Genomic DNA, 20776 nt, shown 5'->3' with positions numbered 1-20776 from the left:
TTTCTAATGTAATACAGCCCGTCCCACGGTCCGAGTTACATTGCACAAGAGCTCTCCCGAGTTTTAAGCCACATCAAACTCTGGTAAGCGGCGGAGAAATGAACGTAGCGGTACGTCGGAGCTCGGGTACGTCTCTTGGCGCTAACGCGGCAGGTACTCGGGAAAACTCGCTAACGGCAGGTAACGCACGGGAAGACTCGTGAAGATTTTTCAACCACTGATGAAAATGTCCCCGAGAGACCTCGAGTACAACCTAGTTGCCGCTTATAACCCTTAATGTAACGCAGAGTCCATTTTTCAATTGCTCATTAGGCTGATCATACACAACTTCAGTATCTCACCCGTGTACCTGCCTTCGTCCCCCCTACATCCCCCCCCCAGCCCTTAGTCCCTTTAGCCACAAGGTCCACTCTAACTCCCTCTTAAATATAGCCAATGAACTGTGGCCTCACTACCTTCTTGGCCGAGAATTCCAGAGATCAACGCACATTCTCTGTGTGGAAAAATGTTTTTCTTTCCCTCTCGTCGGTCCATAAAAGATCTCCCCTCTTATTCCCTTAAACTGTGGACACTCCAAATCTTTTCTGGACGTTCTTCGGTCGAGAACCCTTCTTCAGAAACCCGAACCGGAAAAAAGTGTGCCACCCATCCCTTCTCGCCCAAGATGCGCCGTGGCCCGCTGAGTTTGCTCCAAATGTTGTGTCTAGCTTCGGTGTTCTTCTGCAGTTCCTTCCCCAACGTTACAATTCCTCTGCTCAGCCCAATGATGGAAAATCCCTTTTTATTTTCCAAACATTTAGCAACCAAAACCAGTAAGACATATTGAATTGGGTAATGCTATTGGCTTGACTCTCATGTTCAGGAAGAACAATGTCAAAGTCTATAACTCTGTAGCAGGAGAGTGTTATGAAAATCATCTGTGCATTAATAACTGCGATATATAAACGTTATACCGAACCCAATCTAAATTGCTCCCTTCCCCCAGTAAAGTAGATGAAATATTCCATTTTATAAGGGTCTCATATAGCGCTTGTATGCTTTGTATAGATTATATAGCTATATTTTTAAAAAACTTTATATGTCTGAACACAACTGGTTCGCAAAGAAATTAAGGTACATATACTTATTAGTTTGTAAGCTCTATTCTTCATCTTATGTACACAACGGGGTCGGTCGCTGTTAGACGGGGATCCGGAGTGGTAACAATTTCGTCTTACAAGAGGCTGGTTGCCAGGATTGCAGCTTGGACAAGGGAGAGAGTCCATCTCTGTGCCCCGAAAACGTGAGATCTGGAGGACTATGGCCATTTCTCCACCTCGCCGCCTTCACCCCACGGGGCTCTTACACTGTTCGGCTTCAGAACCCTTCCTTGTCTGGCCCACGGGCTCCACCTCATTTTTACACAGGTGGGATTCCGTGCTGTTGCGGAACCGTCAATGGCTGGCCATCGGTGGGGGCGGCGGGCGCTGGCTGTTGGGGTGGGGGGGTGGGGGGTGACAGGTGGAGGGAGGAGGGGTCGAGGAGGGGGGGGGGGTACACAATTGTGAAAGGTGGGAGGGGGGGTGAGTGTCTGCAACACGCACAAACTGTTAACCACTGAAAGTACAGCAATGCCGAAAATCGGAAATAGTCGCCCCCTTCCCCGCCCTTGAAACCCGGACCCAAAGGGTGAATCATGCAGCTGCTGGGAGATCTGAGATCGGGAGGGCCGAGACCCTCAGAGCAAGGGCCGTCGAGAACAAAGGGGGGGACACCGCGTATGTGGGCGCCCGTCGGGTACTACGGGGGGCCTCGGGTGCGGAGTGGAAGAGTAGGGCGGGTAGGGGTGGGGGTGGGCACAACACGATACAAGTTGAAACTTTGGGTACAGATCCCTGAAGGTGTTGTACTCTTTGTGTATACCTAGGTAGATTGCACAACGACCCGTGATCGTGCGCCACTGTTATAATAAATTTATCTAATCTGATCAAATACACTGAGATTTAAATCAGTGGAGCGAGCAAACCAATTGGAAAACATGACTCAGTTTATTGTTTAAATGGGCATTTGTGTACCGTGATAACGGGACAAATAGCTTGTCTCTGGCGCTGTTGCAGTGTACAGCACTTCTACACCGCGTTGTTTTTGTAATCTCAACATGTCCCACAATCGTACTCCAGCCAACATGGTCCTCCAGCACGTCCCACTGCACTCACTTTACCACGTCCATTTCCCGGGTAATGATTTAGTAGCGGGTAACTTTGACGTGGCCCCCTCAGTATCCATCCCCACTATTCGGTTTTAGTCCAATTGACCTTTGCTTAATATAGTCGCGGTAATAGAAACATAGACAATAGGTGCAGGAGTAGCCTTCCGCCCCTTCGAGCCTGCCACCCGCGCCATTCAACTGATGATGGCTGATCATCCCAACTAGTACTCCCCTTACCTGCTTCTCTCCATACTCCCCTGATCCCCTTTAGCACCCCAAGGTCCACATCTAACTCCCGCTTAAATTAGCCATGAACTGTGTGCCTTCAACTACCCTCTGTGCAGAGAGTCCACAGATCGTCGCCACCCTCTGTGTGAAACATGCAAATGATCTGACACTTATCAACCATAGGATCTCCAGGCAATATTAGGAATGGCCTCTAACTAGAAACAGACGTGCTCTGCTGTTTTTTTTTTGGGGGTGTGAAATGTAGGGTTTTAATAAACACCAACCCCTAATCAGAAAAAGGATAGCTTTACTTCTTTTTTGGTAAAGAACTGAAAAAAGTGAATTGGAAGTGAAGGGAAGTTTGGAAAACATTTGACGAGTGTGCTGGTGTTGGTTTAGCTTACTGCTCACTATGTGTAAAAGGAGAAGCCATCTCGCACACGTGAGGCGACGATCGGAAATGGATCAGCCAACATTTTTTTTTTTTTAGTCTGCTATTTCCTTTGTCACACCATCAGCAGCGCATTGAGTTGAAGACCGGGCTGAAGTCAGGGCGGCACGGTGGCGCAGCGGTATAGTTGCCTGGCTCTCAGCAGCGCCAGAGAGACCCGGGTTTGTCCTGGCTACCTCACAGTTCTAGAAAACCTGCGCTTTATATGTTTCACACACAAAATACAGTGCCTGTCTGTGCCGATTTGTACGTTCTGTTCTCCCCGTGACCTGCGTGGGTTTTTCTCAGAGATCTTCGGTTTCCCTCCCACACACATCCCAAAGACCGACAGGTTTTGTTTGGTTAATTAATCGGCCCTGGTATAAAATGTCATTGTCCCTATTGTGATTCCTGATAGTGTTAGTGTGCAGGGATCGCATGGTCGCTGTGGACTCGGTGGACCAAAGGGCCGGTTTCCCCCCTGTGTCTCTAAACTAAACTAAACTACACAACCCTATAATGAGGAGGCCACACACAATCCATGCTCTCCAAAGCCCTCACATTCTTGCCCCCTCCTACATTAAAAGTCTTCCCACCCCCCACTATCCGAAGCATCCCAGGCCACCTCAGCATCTGCCGCCTTGGGGCTGCGGAATATCCCCGCGGTCTCGATGGCTTATAAAGCAACTCAGGGGATGCGCCGGTGCAGTTTATGTCAGCAATTGAACACGGCCTGTTGCGGTTTGCTGTTACCCTTCCCATACTCCCCCGAGATGCTGCCTCGTTCTCCTCTTGGATTACTCGGCAGCATCCTGTGTACTTTCGGTTTAATCTGCCCTGGCCATCTGCAGTTCCTTCACAGACAAATGAATAATGGTCTTATCTGCTTCTAGCATCTTTCCGGGCAGGATATTAAGGCAAGGGGAGAACAGAGAAATCATATACTGCTGAAAAAAGAATCCGCGCGCTGCTTATAAGCAGCACAGAATGTCGAGCTGGTCAGACGTGAACTCGAACATACCACACATGTGGAGGAACATTGACTTCTCCAATTTCAGGTAGTCTAAAACAGTCATCCTTTGTATTCTACTCCCTCTTTCCCCCCTCCCCCCTTCCCAGCTCTCCCCTCCTCCCACTGGTCTCCGCCTCTGTCCTTTCTTCTTCCGCCTGCCCACCTCCCATCATACTGAAGAAGGTCTCCATCCCGAAACGCGCTCCTATTCCTGTCGGCGGATCCAATAATTAGCATGCCTGTTTTCACCCCGGTGCTGAGATTTCTCCCCACGCATTTTTCAGGTCTACCTTCACGAAACGAGAGCCAATATGGTACATGGACCCGTCTAAAATCTTAATTTAGACAGAGAGCTGAAGATAATGGCTCGCCCCCTTTTGACAATAGTCATTTAACTAATTCTTGAACTCACAAGATGCGTGCATCATGTGGAATGGTACACCTGTAAATCTTCGTTCATTTAGCAGTTGATGCCATGATGACGCATTATGGCCCATTTTCAAATGATTAAACTCAAAATTAATATCAAAGATTCCCCAGGTGGTGATCTTTTTTGGGGGCATGTATTTGAACAACAGTAAACTCTGCCTTGAGAGAACAAGTTTCAGGCTGCCAGTCATTTTGTAGCATTTCTTTAAAAAAAAAAACTGACGTGCTACACTAATCCGATAATTTGAAGGAGGGGTCTTCTGTCTGTGTGCGAATAGCATTGCAATGTGCAGGCTGTGTATTGATGGAGGCGCCTGTGGGCAGGCGTTTCATGGAAGGATGCTGCATCTCACTCCAGCATTCAATCCCAGGCCTATTTGGTCTCACCACATTTTAAATTTTCTTTTTTCAAACCCCAACCACTTTATATTTAAAAGCCATTATAAATTCTGCTCCATTTACAACTTCTGCCAAGCCTTCCCTGCAAATCAAATTTCTCTTCCGTTTGACATTTTTAATGCCTCTTCGCATCTGGCTGGAGAGAGGAGATATTGCCATTGTGCTCGTCCCAATATTTACTAAATGCGCGCCCCCGTCAGAAGTTTCCGACGTGGGTGTCTGTGGGGCTAACTATGATAACCTGGGGGTGCTCCCATTGAGCTAATTCTGCTACCTGCCAAAAGGCACTAGGGAACAAGAGGCTAAGACATTTCCACCCCGGAGGATCGACAATGGGCCCCCACAGAATCTACTAACGTTGTTAAGGTACTTGCAGAGACAAGTGAATGCTTCAGCACCGATTTCGCCGTCATAGTCACAGCAGGCTGACCTATTTATTCAGGACGGACGTGACATCCGAGTTCAACTTTGCGACATGGCAACCAACCCGGTGGCGCAGCGCGTCATCTTACCCCCCACCGTATTGTTATTCCCTTCCCAACCGACCTCTTCTGTCCTGTGAGTGTCCACCCATCCAGAGCTCGAGCAACCACCGGAAATTGGAGGACGTCCAACCTGTCATAGTTCCGCGGGGTTGCTTGCGTCCGGATGGCATGAACGAATTTGAATATTCTCACCAAATTTATGTCTCTAGCCCTTGGCGCAGTTCAGCCCTCCCCTTCCCTTTTCACCCTCAAGTCTGCCCTCCTCTCCCATCACCGCCTGATGCCTCGTGCTCCTCCACCCGCTCCGTTTTTACCTTCCGTACTACTCCCCACTGCACAGCAAACATCTCGGATATGGGTTGGTTAAGGGTTATTGCACAACACCTTCCTTTTGTGAACTTTAGCTACTGTAGACGGTTAGATACATACAGTTGTGAAACAGGCCATATCGCGAACCCCCGAGTCCAGCGATCCGCAAGCCCGTACACTAGTACTACCCCTAACCACGCTGGGGACAATTACACTATTGTCTTACGAGGCCAATTACCTCACAAACCTGCTCGCCTTCGGAGTGCGGGAAGGAACCGGAGCGCCCGGATAACCCCACGCGGTCCACGGTTGAGAGTGGGCAAACTCCATAACGACAGCGCCCGTAGTCAGATCGAACCCGGTCGCGGAAGCTGTGAAGCAGCAACTCTCACTCTAACCGCGCGTTCTGAATTGGAAACAGCGGCCTCAAACATTGTACTTTTTCTTTTGTGACGTTGCTACCTGACCCGCTGATTTTTGGTTTCCAAAAAAAGCCCTGCCAGTTTCATTTTATTTTAATTTTCCTCACAGGCAATAATCTATACAATCGATTTAGTTGGGTGTACCGTTGCAAGGCTATGAATTCGTTGAAATGAGACTAATCCTAGATGCGCATTTTCCTTTTTCCTATTTCGTGGGCCTTTTGTGCATTGACTTGAGGACATTTATCATCAACACTGATGTAATCCTTCCCTGAACCTTGCTGAAACATCATTTTTTCTCCCCCCCCCCCGCGTTCAGTTACTTTCCATGGATTACATCCACCTGATTCCTGTATGTCGGACTGTCTTATGAAGAAAGACTGGATAGACCTTGGTTTATACGCCCTCCTAGACTGTTAGGTAGATTGAGAGCGGATCTTAATAGTAAACTTATAACAAACTCATACTTTCAGGGTGGGTTCGGACACTGGGCTAGCTTCAATGGGGACAAAAACAATATTGATATCCCAGATGTTGTCCGGGAAGTCCAGGACAAGGGGTCACAGCTTATACGATAAAGGGCGAAATTCCTTACAAACCGAGATGAGAAGACTTGTTCTCACACCGAGAGGTTGTGTGAATCTCTGGGAATTCTCTGCCACAGAGGGTAGTTAGAGGTCCAGTCATTGGCTATATTTAAGAGGGAGTGTCGATGTTGTCCCTTGTGGCTAATGCGACAGAGGTACATGGAAGAAGGCAGGGTACGGGTACTGAGTTGGGCTCGATCTTCCATGATCAGATTGAATGGCGTGGTGCACGGAGGCTCGATATGGCCGAGTGCGCCTATCTCCTTGCATCCTAATTTCTATGTTCTATTGTTTACCTAGATCTATGTATTGGCTAAACCTCCCATGTTTGAGACACTGTGGGAACCTCATGTTAAGAGTTAGATGATCATGACCTAGCTCAGAGTTTTCATAGAACATAGAAATAGGTGCAGGATAGGAGCTTTATGCCAATTATGTTCATTATCCTATCGGGACACATTCAATAAAACTCTTCCTCTTGCTCTCGATTCCCTACTCTGGGCAAAGACGGTGCATTTACCCAATCTATGCCCTGATGATTTTGATACACCTTCTAACGAGCTCACCTCTCTCTTCCCTTCCTAGGTGCCTCCAAGGGAATATAAACGGAATGTCCTCTAGAATTTGTTTCACACAGAGAGTGGTGAATCTGTTTCGCGTGCAAATTAGAAACAATGCTTCGCTGAATTTCAAGAGATATTGACACGTGGTGTCCTGGAGTAGGAGGCCATTCTCAGGGTGTACTCCCTTTCGATGCCGTGCACCATTCCGCCATTCAATATGGATTAAGATCGCCTAGAAGTCTGATCATCCAACTCAGTATCCCCCATCCCTGCCTTCTCTCCAGACCCACTGATCCCCTTAGACACAAGTGCCGGCATCTAATTCCTCTTATAAATATAGGCCAATGAACTGTCCTCAACTAGCCCTCTGGTCTGCAGTCGAGAGTTCCAGGAGATTCGCCCTCTCGTGTGTTGAAAAAAGTTCTTATCATCTACGGTTTTTTTAAGGATTTTCCCCCTTCTCATTATTTAGCACTGTGAAACCCTTGTCCTGGACACTTCTCTGCCACCGAAGGTAGTTGATGGCCACAGTTCATTGGCTATATTTAAGAGGGTGTTAGCGTGAGGTGGGGCCCATTGTGTGTCTCTCTCAACAGGGATCAGCAGGTTTTACTAATGAAGGAAGCGCATGTAAGGGATAACTGAGATGTTTTGCGATGATCGACCATGATCATATTGTTGAATGGCGAATGGGAATGCAGGCTTCGATAAGAGGGCCGAAAAAAAGGGCCTACTCCTGCACCTATCTCCCTTAAATATGTTTCTGTGTTTTTGTCTTCATACATATCGTGTTATTTGATCGTTGGGAGCACAGCACCAAGGCCAATTCCTTGCCTGTGTACAATACTTGGCTAATCATTTATTAACGCATTTCATTCATATTCATTCATTAGTCAATCAATGGATTGGATTTCACCTGCACTGTTTCAAAGGAGGTTTCTGAAGTTAAATCAAGTTCTTGTGGGTATGAGTGTCAGTTCAGTATATCGTCACATGTGCCGAGGTACGGTGAAACGCTTTTGTAGCATGCGAACCACGTTACAAAACCTACCTGAATCGTGTCTGAGAATCTGCCGCAGCCCGTGTGTGTGATTTTGGCGCTGTTTAGAGGGGGCGGGTTTAAAACGCGATTTTTACTAGGCTGTTGCAATCGAAAATGTTCAGCCTAGTAAATCATTAACGGAAAATCGCTGAAAGACCCCGTCGCAAAAGGTATTATTAGTTTTTATGGCCTTGTATAATAGTTATAGCAGTTTAAAAATCACTCTCTCAACCCGCGACCTCTCGCTGCCCCAGGGTTTTATAAAGCAAACAATTAAAGGTATGTACCTTATTTTTACATTAAAAGGGGCTTCTTAAGAACCCTGTATATAAAGTTTTCTATAGCGAGTAGCTAATTTTGGGCTCTTTATATCCCGCAGTATTTTTCTGGGCATTTGAGGGCACAAATCCAGCGCAATGTGAACGTTCTAAACCAGCGCGTTCACAGGAACCCACTAGAAAGCCAATTTAAAATTGACTTTAATTTACAGCAATTGAACACTAAATTCCTTCCATTTGGCCTATAAATTAATGTAAATGAGATTTAAAAATCATGTTTTATTGAGAATTATTTATGAATATTATTTGGACACTTGGGCTATTTAAAAATGTTAATCATTTATTAAGAAATGGATAGATGTTTAGATCTAGTAATTGAAGTTTGAAATTTGCTACACTTGGGTAACTAACTAATTATATGCTTTAATTTCAGGTCATCCAAGTTAGATTATTTTATGTTTGTTTCAGAATGGTTCAATCTACGATAACTGAAAATTTCATTCAGTTCTCTTAATTTTTAAGAAGGTTATGGGCTTTTGACTGTCCATGATCACAGCTTTTTTGTTATGTCCATAGAAAATCAATAGGGAACAAGATGCTAATTTCCGAGTATGAAAATGGCCATAACTTTTTAAATACTTGAGATATGAAAGTGAATTAGGTGTCAAATTAAACTTATTTTTATGCTTTATCTGATGGGATCTATTACAGACTTGATTTTTTTAATCTCAAAATTTTGTAACATTGTTACTCAGAGGGAAATAGTCTACATAGACTGCGAGTGTTGTGAGGGAGAATTTCATTAAAATTGTGTCTCACTTTGCAAGTCCCAGTCGTTTTTACGCGCGGGCAGAATCGATAATTTACTGTCTCCTTCCCTTATGAATAGCCCCAATAAATCCACCGCATTCTGTTTTGACATGCAGTATATTACTGGGACTGTCATATTCCATCTCACAGTGTGTCGGGTCCTGGGTGATGAGCAGTAATTTATTCCTGATTATAATTGTACAAACAAAAACATCGGACGTGACCGGAATTCCCCAAATGGATGGGTCGCAAAGTTTAGTTTAGTTTAGCTTCGAGATGCGGCACCTTACAGAGTAGAGCTACTGCCTTACAGCGTCGGAGACCCTGGTTCGATCCCGACTACGGGCGCTGTCTGTACGGAGTTTGTACGTCATCCCCGTGACCTGCGTGGGTTTTCTCCCGAGATCTTCGGTTTCCTCCCACACTCCAAAGACGTGCAGGTTTGTCGGTTAATTGATTTGGTGAATGTAAAACTGTCCCTAGTGTGTGTAGGGTAGTGTTAGTGTGCGGGGATCGCTGGCCGGTGAGGATTCGGTGCGCCGAAGGGCCTGTTTCAATACTGTATCACTCGATGACTCCGTGACTCTATGACTGGTGTTCATCCAAGTCATTCAAAGGTTCGGTATTATGAATGAGATTTTAGAAACATAGAAAAATAGAAAATAGGTGCAGGAGGAGGCCATTCGGCCCTTTGAGCCTGCACCATTCGCCATTCAATATGATCATGGCTGATCATCCAACTCAGTATCCTGTACCTGCCTTCTCTCCATATCCCCTGATCCCTTTAGCCACAAAGGCCACATCTAACTCCCTCTTAAATATTGCCAATGAACTGGCCTCAACTACCTTCTGTGGCAGAGAATTCCACAGTTTCACCACTCTCTGTGTGGGAAAATGTTGTTCCTCATCTCGGTCCTAAAAAAGATTTCCACCTTATCCTTAAACTGTGACCCCTTGTTCTGGACTTCCCCAACATCGGAACAATCTTCCTGCATCTAGCCTGTCCAACCCCTTAAGAATTTTGTAAGTTTCTATAAGATCCCCCCTCAATCTTCTAAATTCTAGCGAGTACAAACCGAGTCTATCCAGTCTTTCTTCATATGAAAGTCCTGACATCCCAGGAATCAGTCTGGTGAACCTTCTCTATACTCCCTCTATGGCAAGAATGCCTTTCCTCAGATTAGGAGACCAAAACTGTACGCAATACTCCAGGTGTGGTCTCACCCAGACCCTGTACAACTGCAGTAGAACCTCCCTGCTTTCTCTCCATACCCCCTGATCCCTTTAGCCACAAGAGCCACATCTAACTCCCTCTTAAATATAGCCAATGAACTGTGTGGCCTCAACTACCTTCTGTGGCAGAGAGTTCCACAGATTCACCACTCTCTGTGTGAAAATAAAGTTTTCCTCATCTCGGTCCTAAAAGGTTTCCCCCTTAGCCTTAAACTGTGTGACCCCTTGTTCTGGACTCACCTTTCGACTCACCTCAATAAAAAATAAGGCAGCTGAAGACAGGGGGTGTGTGTTGATGTAGATGACAACTAGAATGATGACTAGAGTGATGATGATGACAGCCGTCACGATTCCCACCACCACACCAGTGTGCATGGGGCCCCCTTTCTTCTCCACTGGGCCCTCATCTGTTATTGCTGTAAAAGAGCACAAGACGGGCGGATTTCAATAACTAAACCATCAGACAAATGTGAGTTTGGCCGTTCTCCCACCTCACACAACCCTCACACCTTGCACCAGTGACTGCATCTCACCAATTCTCCCATTGAATCAAGTCAAGTCAAGTCAAGTCAAGTCAAGTCAAGCCAAGTCAAGTTTATTTGTCACATACACATACGAGATGTGCAGTGAAATGAAAGTGGCAATGCTCGTGGACTTTTGTGCAAAAGACAAACAACAAAACAACCAAACAAATTATAAACACAATCATAACACACATATTCTTTTACATAATAAATAATGGAAGGAAAAACGTTCAGTAGAGTTAGTCCCTGGTGAGATAGGCGTTTACAGTCCGAATTGCCTCTGGGAAGAAACTCCTTCTCAACCTCTCCGTTCTCACCGCATGGCAACGGAGGCGTTTGCCTGACCGTAGCAGCTGGAACAGTCCGTTGCTGGGGTGGAAGGGGTCTCCCATGATTTTATTTGCTCTGGAGTTGCACCTCCTGTTGTATAGTTCCTGCAGGGGGGCGAGTGAAGTTCCCATAGTGCGTTCGGCCGAACGCACTACTCTCTGCAGAGCCTTCTTGTCCTTGGCAGAGCAATTCCCAAACCAGATGGTAATGTTCCCGGACAAGATGCTTTCCACCGCCGCTGCGTAGAAGCACTGGAGGATCCTCGGAGACACTCTGAATTTCCTCAATTGCCTGAGGTGGCAAAGGCGCTGCCTTGCCTTACTCACATCCTTCCTGGAGTGAGTTGACCATGACTGTACAAACAGTACACAAAATGCTGGGGTAACTCAGCGGGACAGGCAGCATCTCCGGAGAGAAGAATGAAGAAGGGTCTCCACCCGAAACGTCACCCGTTCCTTCTCTCCAGAGATCCTGCCTTTCCCCCTGAGGTACTCCAGCATTTACTGTCTACCGTTAATGTAAAAACAAGCGCTGAGTTCTCAGAATAGCTTTGATATTTCTGAGAATTTCTATGTTTTGACCATTGAGGTCTGTGATATATCATTGAGTTGCTTCAAAGAATAGTGCATGCTATCATTTCGCTGTCCTCCCTCATGATGGAAGATCGCATCTACAGTGTATATATATATATGCATTTCACTTTGGGACCAGATAATGTTAGCAGAATCCAGCTAGGCACAGATACCCAGTAAACAACAGACGTATGTGGACATGTGCCACAAGGGAAGGCTAATTGGGAAAACATTGAAGAGGGAACCAGCATGCACAGTGGGCAGTGGAAAAAGATCTTTAGAACGTAGAACACAATCCAGCACAGGAACAGGCCCTTCAGCCCACATTGTCTTTTTTATAGACAATAGACAATAGTGGCAGTAGTAGGCCATTCGGCCCTTCGAACCAGCACCGCCATTCAATGTGATCATGGCTGATCATCCCCAATCAGTACCCCGTTCCTGCCTTCTCCCCATATCATAGAAACATAGAAACATAGAAAATAGGTGCAGGAGTAGGCCATTCGGCCCTTCGAGCCTGCACCGCCATTCAATATGATCATGGCTGATCATCCAACTCAGTATCCCGTACCTGTCTTCTCTCCATACCCCCTGATCCCTTTAGCCACAAGGGCCACATCTAACTCCCTCTTAAATATAGCCAATGAACTGTGGCCTCAATTACATTCTGTGGCAGAGAATTCCACAGATTCACCACTCTCTGTGTGAAAAATGTTTTTCTCATCTCAGTCCTAAAAGATTTCCCCTTTATCCTTAAACCCCCGACTCCGTTATTTTTAAGAGCCCTATCTAGCTCTCTCTTGAACGCATCCAGAGAACCTGCCTCCACCACCCTCTGAGGCAGAGAATTCCACAGACTCACCACTCTCTGCGAGAAAAAGTGTTTCCTCGTCTCCGTTCTAAATGGCTTACCCCTTATTCTTAAACTGTGCCCCTGGTTCTGGACTCCCCCAATATCAGGAACATGTTTCCTGCCTCTAGCGTGTCCAAGCCCTTAACAATTTCATATGTTTTAAATTTAGTTTAGAGATACAGCGCAGAAAAAGGCCCTTCAGTTTAGTTTATTGTCACATGTATTGAGGTACGGTGAAAAGCTTTTTGTTGCATGCTATCCCGTCAGCGGAAAGCAATACATGATTACAATCGGGCCATTTACAGTGTATAGTTACAGATATAGTATAAGAGAAGGTAAGGCCAGGGATGAGTAAGCCTAGGGCCACCAAACAAGACTAGGCTGTGGGCTACCAGTGAGGTAGACAATAGTTCAGGACAGTTCTCTGGTTGTGGTAGGATTATTCAGCCCATCGAATTCGGCCCACCGAGTCCACGCCGACCAGCGATCACCCTGTACATTAGCACTATCCTACAAGCTAGGGACAATTCATAATTTTTTCCGAAGCCAAATTAAACCTACAAATCTGTACGTCTTTGGAGTGTGGGGGGAAACTAGGACTTCGGGAGAAAATCCACGCAAAGGTCACGGGGAGAATGTGCAAACTCCATCAGACAAGCGCCCATGGTCAGGATGGAACCCGGGTCTCTGGCGCTGTGAGGCAGCAACTCTGCTGCTGCTGCACTGTTCTGCCAACACATCCTCTCCACATTGACTCTACCCAGGACAAAGCTACTGGGAAAAATTGAATTATTTTCGGGTTGAGGTCATTGCCGTTTTCCGTGCTAATGTCGAAATTATGGAACAAAAATCTCGGATCCAACCCAGACTGATGGGAAAATAAAGTTTCCCTTTGGTTATCGATGTGAAAAGAATTTCAACAGACGGAACCCGACCGAGGATATAAGGACAGAGCACAACATTAGTTGTGACTTTGTGTCACCGAGCAGGTTTACAACAGTAAAGTTAACCATCGCGATGGCTAAGATCTGTTCAAAACAGAGGTTACATCATGTTGTTGGCATAACGTTGAGCTCTCTGTCAGTCAGTCTGCTCATGTTGCGGGAGGACTTTATCACTGAGCGCTCAGAAACATGTTGTACCCCATTAAAAACAACCCTGAGCTTGGCTAGTTCGACAATCTCTGCACTTATTAGCAGGCAAGATGTCAAGACAAATATGTTGACATCACAGGCTTGATGGAATGGTTTTAGGGCTGGTTACTCACTAACCCAACACCTCTAGTGATTAAGAAGGAACTGCAAATGCTGGAAAATCGAAGGTAGACAAAAATTGCTGGAGAAACTCAGCGGGTGCAGCAGCATCTGTGGAGCGAAGGAAATAGGCAACGTTTCGGGCTGAAACCCGTAGGGTTTCGGCCCGAAACGTTGCCTATTTCCTATAGTGGAGATAGAACTGCAGATGCTGGAAAATCCAAGGTAGACAAAAATGCTGGAGAAACTCAGCGGGTGCAGCAGCATCTATTGAGCGAAGGAAATAGGCAACGTTTCGGGCCAAAACCCTTCTTCAAGCCACCTCTAGTGATTCCGGCTCTGTTTAAATTTCTCTCAGTGTTTAGTGCAGTTTAGGTTAGTTTAGAGATACAGCACGGAAACAGGCCCTTCCGCACCGACCAGCGATCCCCGAACATTAACGCAACCCGACACACACCAGGGCCAATGTTACATTTACACCAAGCCAATTTACCTACAAACCTGTGTTTAAGAAGGAACTGCAGATGCTGGAGAATCGAAGGTTACACAAAAAAGCTGGAGAAACTCAGCAGGTGCAGCAGCATCTATGGAGCGAAGGAAATAGGCAACGTTTCGGGCCGAAACCCTTGGCTATTTCCTTCGCTCCATAGATGCTGCTGCACCCGCTGAGTTTCTCCAGCTTTTTTGTGTAACCTACCTACAAACCTGGACGTCTTTGGAGTGTTGGATGAAACGGAAAGATCTCGGAGAAAACCCACGCAAGTCACGGGGAGTGACCCATTCCTTCTTTCCAGAGATGCTGCCTGTCACGCTGGGTTGCTCGCTTATCTTCCAGCCGAAACAAGTTATCATTATAACATCAAGATTGGAAATTGTTCAGAAGAGCAGTGGAATTGTTTTGTCTGTGTTTCCCATGTCATGTTAGCCTCCTGATGATCATGCAATTTCCATTCGACAAGATCTAATTCCAAGCCAAACTGGAAGGGAACAGGCAAATCTTGCCTTACATCTGGGAACTGAGTGAAGATGGAAGAATAGAGGAGTTCCATGGTTAGGAAAATTGTTTCAGGAAGTTGGAGCCTTGTGGTGAGTGGAGCAATTTCAGTATTGAGATACCTATGCTTTAAAAAAATCGAGCTCAAATTTTTAGATGTTCTGGGCTGACATCTCTTAGCTTTGAGATCTTAATTTTGAGAACAGCAACTCAGGGACTTCACGTGGAGATGTTAGACTGCATTTTCAGAGGATATTTTGTTAGTTAGTTAGTTTAGATCAATAGACAATAGGTGCAGGAGTAGGCCACGGGAAAATGTGTTTCCTTGCCCCCAAGGTGAGGCCTGCTGTATGATTTCACCGGCATTTCACCTCATCTGGCTCGAAGGGTCATATGGCTGATCATCCCCAATCAGTACCCCGTTCCTGCCTTCTCCCCATATCCCCTGACTCCGCTATCTTTAAGAGCCCCATCCTGCTCTCTCTTGAAAGTATCCAGAGAACCGGCCTCCACCGCCCTCCGAGGCAGAGAATTCCACAGATTCACAACTCTGGGTGAAAAAGTGTTTCCTCGTCTCCATTCTACCCATTATTCTTAAACCCCTCATATGAAGAAGGGTCTCCACCCGAAACGTCACCTATTCCTTCTCTCCAGAAATGCTGACTGACCCGTAGAGTTACTCCAGCATTTTGTGTCTGTCTTAGATTTCAACCAGCATCTGCAGTTCCTTCCTACACACTCCTCATCGAAAGAGACGCAGCCCATGCCTGCATGCAGCAAGACTTGGACAACATTGAGGCCTAGGCTTATGCACCGACAAGCCCCAATGAGTGAATGACACTTTCACTTTTACTGATATGTTTGCTTTCACAAGCAGAGCAAATGGCAAATAATTGACTTGATTCATTGACTGAAAGATGGAGTGTGGCAACAGATCTTTAGTTCCATCGACCATCGATAACCCGTTCACACAAGGTCTATGTTGCCCCGACCTTCTCATCCATCCCTACACACAAGGAAAAGTTTACCGAAGAGTCTATTTTCTTCGGCTAAGGTTGGGTGACTGTGGTGTTTGAGCCAGCACTGACATGATGGGCCGAATGGCCAGCATTTCTACGAAATGGAAGTGATGTCAGCCCAGTGTACAGAAGACCGACTGTGACCGAACACTGCTTTGCCTAAAACAAATTCCCAGCTGACGTGAAGTGGAACTCTTGAAAGGTAAAAGGATAAGCCTCAGAAGATGAAAAAATTCCATCAATGTGAATTTCTGCATAAAAGCACTTTCCCCTCATCGCCATCAACGTTAGGTTTCTTTAACCTGTGATGATTAAACATTTATATGCAATCTCTCTGCCATTTCTGCAAGCACACGTTCCAAATGAAAGCAGCGGAAGATCAATTTAATGGAACTATCGCCTGTGGCAATATCATTTAAAACAGCTTTTATCATTTTGAATCACCACAGAGTCAATGCAGGGAAAACTCTCAGGAGCACAACTGATTGGTGCAGTAAATTTAGTTAGCTAGCTTCCATGAAAGGGCTGGATAGAGTGGATGTGGAGAGGATGTTTCCACTAGTGGGAGAGTCTTGGACCAGGGGCAGTGGGAGAGTCTTGGACCAGGGGCAGTGGGAGAGTCTTGGACCAGGGGCCACAGCCTCTGAACCAAAGGACGTTCCTTTAGGAAGGAGACGAGGAGGAATTTTGTTAGTCAGAGGGTGGTGAATCTGTGGAATTTATTGCCACAGAAGGCTGTGGAGGCCAAGCCAATGGATAATTTTAAGGCAGAGATAGATTCTTGATTAGTGCGGGTGTCAGGGGTTATGGGGAGAAGGCAGGAGAATGGGGTTAGGAGGGAGAGATAGATCAGCCATGATTGAATGGCGGAGTAGACTTGATGGGCCGAGTGGCCTAATTCTGCTCCTATCACTTATGAAAAATGCTGATTAAGTTTTGCAAAGAATTAAGAGCCCGTCCCACGGGCGTCATTTGTGCACGTCACGCAGATGGTGCACGAAGATTTTGTACATCCCAAAATCCTGGGGCGCCGGGCGCCGCCGCGCGTCATCACGCGCATCACGTACGCGGCACAACGCGCGCGTCGTGCGTCGTGACACGTAAATGATGACACGTAAATTCCTCGCAAATGACTCCCAAGTGGGACAGGCCCTTTACCTCATCACAATGCAATTCTCGGCAAAACTTAATCATCTTATTTTCTGTTTGCAAATTTGATTCCACCTCCATATCCCAGCTTCACCTAAAAAATGGGCATCTAAATGCCAAACCAGTCATAGGGACATAGCCAGATAAGAAAGGGCAGAAGCATAGAGAGAAAGAGATATTGGTCATGTTGACATGAAACTGATGTCCGATTATAAACGAAGGTACACAAAATTGCTGGAGAAACTCAGCGGGTGCAGCAGCATCTATGTAGCGAAGAAAATAGGCGACGTTTCGGGCCGAAACCCTTCTTCAGACTCGTTCTATTATAAACATTGCCTGATTTTTAATTCAGAATCATCGGCTCCTATATTAGTCGGATGTTAATTCTATTGAGATTCTGCACATTGTACGATTAAAACAAAGGTCACACAAGAGCAGGAATATCCGAATGATTTGAATTACTAACCCTTTGCAATTACTGCAAGAGCGATAGTGCAGACGAAATGTGTAGGAAGGAACTGCAGATGCTGGTTTAAACCGAAGATGGACACAAAATGCTGGAGTAACCCAGCGGGACAGGCAGCATCTCTGGAGAGAAGGAATGGGTGACGTTTCGGGTCGAGACCCTTAAGGGGTTGGACAGGCTAGATGCAGGAAGATTGTTCCCGATGTTGGGGAAGTCCTGAACAAGGGGGTCACAGTTTAAGGATAAGGAGGAAATCTTTTAGGACCGAGATGAGAAAAACATTTTTCACACAGAGAGTGGTGAATCTGTGGAATTCTCTGCCACGGAAGGTAGTTGAGGCCAGTTCATTGGCTATATTTAAGAGGGAGTTAGATGTGGCCCTTGTGGCTAAAGGGATCAGGGGGTATGAAGAGAAGGCAGGTATGGGATACCGAGTTGGATGATTAGCCATGATCATATTGAATGATGAATGGTGCAGGCTCGAAGGGCCGAAAGGCCTCTACTCCTGCACCTATTGTCTATGTTTCTATGTTTCAGACTGGGATGGTGGGTGTTCGGAGGGGTGGGGTGGGGGCGTGAGGACTATTGTATGGGTGGGGTGTGATTGGGGTAACCTGGTTAAAAGAGGGGGAAGGGGAAGACTCAGAAGAATCATTACTGAGGTACCCAGTGGGAGCAGTAGGACCCAGCAGAGTCAGACCACGTGGTGTTGGAGTCTGCATCTTGGAGGCTGTGGGCCCGGTGCTGAGCCTGGCACTCAGGCCCTCTGGTGGGCGGTGGGGAGACGAGGATCGGTGGAGTCGCTGGTGGAGGCCCGAGGGGGGGGGGGGGCTGGAGTAAAGATACGTGTCGGCAGCAGCAGCATCGGTGGTCCCGGGGAGGCAGTGAAGTTCAGCGACAGAGGGACTAGTATTTGTATAATACCAGTCTAATACCAGACTAGTATTTTTCCTCACCTAAATTGAGGAAGGACATTCTTGCTATTGGGGGAGCCCAGCGTAGGTTTACAAAGTTAATTCCCGGGATGGCGGGACTGTCATATGCTGAGAGAATGAAGCAGCTGGGCTTGTACACTCTGGAGTTTAGAAGGATGAGAGGGTATCTCATTGAAACATATAAGATTGTTATGGGTTTGGACACGCTAGAGGCAGGAAGCATGTTCCCGATGTTGGGGGAGCCCAGAACCAGGGGCCACACAGTTTAAGAATAAGAAGTGAGCCATTTAGAACGGAGACGAGGAAACACTTTTTCTCACAGAGAGTGGCGAGCCTGTGGAATTCTCTGCCGCAGAGGGCGGTGGAGGCAGGTTCTCTGGATGCTTTCAAGGGAGAGCTCGATAGGGCTCTTAAAGATAGCGGAGTCAGGGGATATGGGGAGAAGGCAGGAACGGGGTACTGATTGGGGATGATCAGCCATGATCACATTGAATGGCGGTGCTGGCTCGAAGGGCCGAATGGCCTACTCCTGCACCTGTTGTCTATTGTGCAGGATTTCAATCACGTCAATCTCAGAGTTACCCTGACGCTTGTGATGCTTCAACTTTCGACTCTAGTTTAGACTTTAGAGATCTAGAGATAGTCTAAACAGTCTGACACATGTTAATTTCACAATGCTTACCAAAGCCAATTAACCTACAAACCTGAATGTCCTTGGAGTGTGGGAGGAAACCGGAGCACCCGGAGAAAAGCCACGCGGTCACAGGGAGAATGTACAAACTCTGTACAGGCAGCGCCCACAGTCAGGATCTACTATCTAGCTCACTGGAGACCCTTGGACAATCTGTAATCAGACTTTATTGGACTTTATCTTACAACGGGTGGTGAAAACCGCGCAGTACATCATCGGTGCCCCGCTCCCTGCCATGGATGCCCTCCACCCAAAACGGTGTCTGAGACGGGCTAGGAAGATCATCAAAGACCCCTCACACCCCAACCATGGACTGTTTGCCCTCCTCCCATCAGGTACAGGAGCCTCAGGTCACGTACTAGTAGGATGAGGAACAGCTTCTACAACAATACAATCACATTGCTGAACTCGGAGTCCCGCCGATAGATTTCTCTGGTCCGTCCGTCCCCATTGTTTAATTATTCTGTATTTTTTGATTATCCTGTATCTTCTCTCTTTCTATTTTTTTTTAAATTTCCTTATGTACAACTACTACGGACTGACGCAAAACTGCATTCCGTTGTACTCATACTTGTATTTGTGCGATGACATTAAAGTTGAATTGAATTGAATTGAATTGAATTGAATTGAATTTATCTTGACCTAAACATCATTCCCTTTATCAAAGTATCTGCGCACAGTGGACGGCTTAATCATGTATAGTTTTTCCACTGACTCTTTTAGCGTGCAACAAAAGCTTTTCACTGTACCTCGGTACACGTGACAATAAACTAAACTGATCCATGCTGCATGACTCTATGATTCTATTACTTAATTCTGGAGGCCATAGGGTCGTGGTTCAAGATTGTTTTGTAAACCTATTTCATTCCAAGTCACATCTCAATCTTGCAAACCAAAAGAAACTTGTCAGGGGTGACGGGGAGAAGGTGGGGGAATGGGGTTGAGAGGGAAAGATAGATCAGCCATGATTGAATGGCGGAGTGGACTTCATGGGCCGAATGGCCTAATTCTCCTGATGAACATGGACTTGAGGTTTTTTTCCCCTAAAACTTGGCCAGATTTAAGATGAGGAGTGAAAATAGATATGACAAGTTCTTTATCATCGAAAGGGCGGCTCCAATCTGGAACATACTGCCTGAGGTAATGGTGGTGGGTTGAACTGGCACCATGAGTAAGAGTATCAAATGCTAAAAGATCGACCACGACTGGATTCAGAACAAAAGAAATCTAATAACATGACTTCTGTCTGCCTGCCACTATTTCTCATTCATTGCCTTTCTATCTCCGAGTTTCTCTCAGGGATTGCTATCTCTGGCTCTGCATTAGTCTGCAGTTCGGATATTCTCCATGCGCCTTGCAGTTTTGTGGAGAGATTGCGCCTGTCAGTCTGATCTCCCCGTCGAGAGTTCAGCGTAATATCCAGCAAAATATGCGTGGACCACTGGGCCCGTTGCACAGTGATGGATGGGCACAGCCACAGAAGCTCAGTCACACCGTTAAACAAGCCAGCACTTTGCCTTGCTCGTTGTTCTATCTCCCCGCGGTCAAGATAACAGCGCCGCACGATATTCGCGG

The 20776-nt window shown here is 46.4% G+C and overlaps 1 protein-coding gene across 1 annotated transcript in view; it reads right to left on the bottom strand.

The window, feature by feature from the left end:
* Positions 1 to 20776, bottom strand: part of LOC129710019 (plexin domain-containing protein 1-like) — a 224738-nt gene that overhangs the window by 62530 nt on the left and 141432 nt on the right. Inside the window, exons 13-14 of the mRNA XM_055656707.1 lie at positions 10656 to 10831; positions 9192 to 9282 (exon numbers count right to left, since the gene is read on the bottom strand). Coding sequence (XP_055512682.1) covers positions 9192 to 9282; positions 10656 to 10831 — 267 coding nt within the window. The remainder of the gene's footprint in view (positions 1 to 9191; positions 9283 to 10655; positions 10832 to 20776) is intronic.

This window comes from Leucoraja erinacea, chromosome 27, assembly GCF_028641065.1.
Source record: "Leucoraja erinacea ecotype New England chromosome 27, Leri_hhj_1, whole genome shotgun sequence".
NCBI classification, from domain to species: Eukaryota; Metazoa; Chordata; class Chondrichthyes; order Rajiformes; family Rajidae; genus Leucoraja; species Leucoraja erinaceus.
Note: the sequence above shows the minus strand (reverse complement) of the source record. Positions and strands in the feature narration are given on the sequence as shown.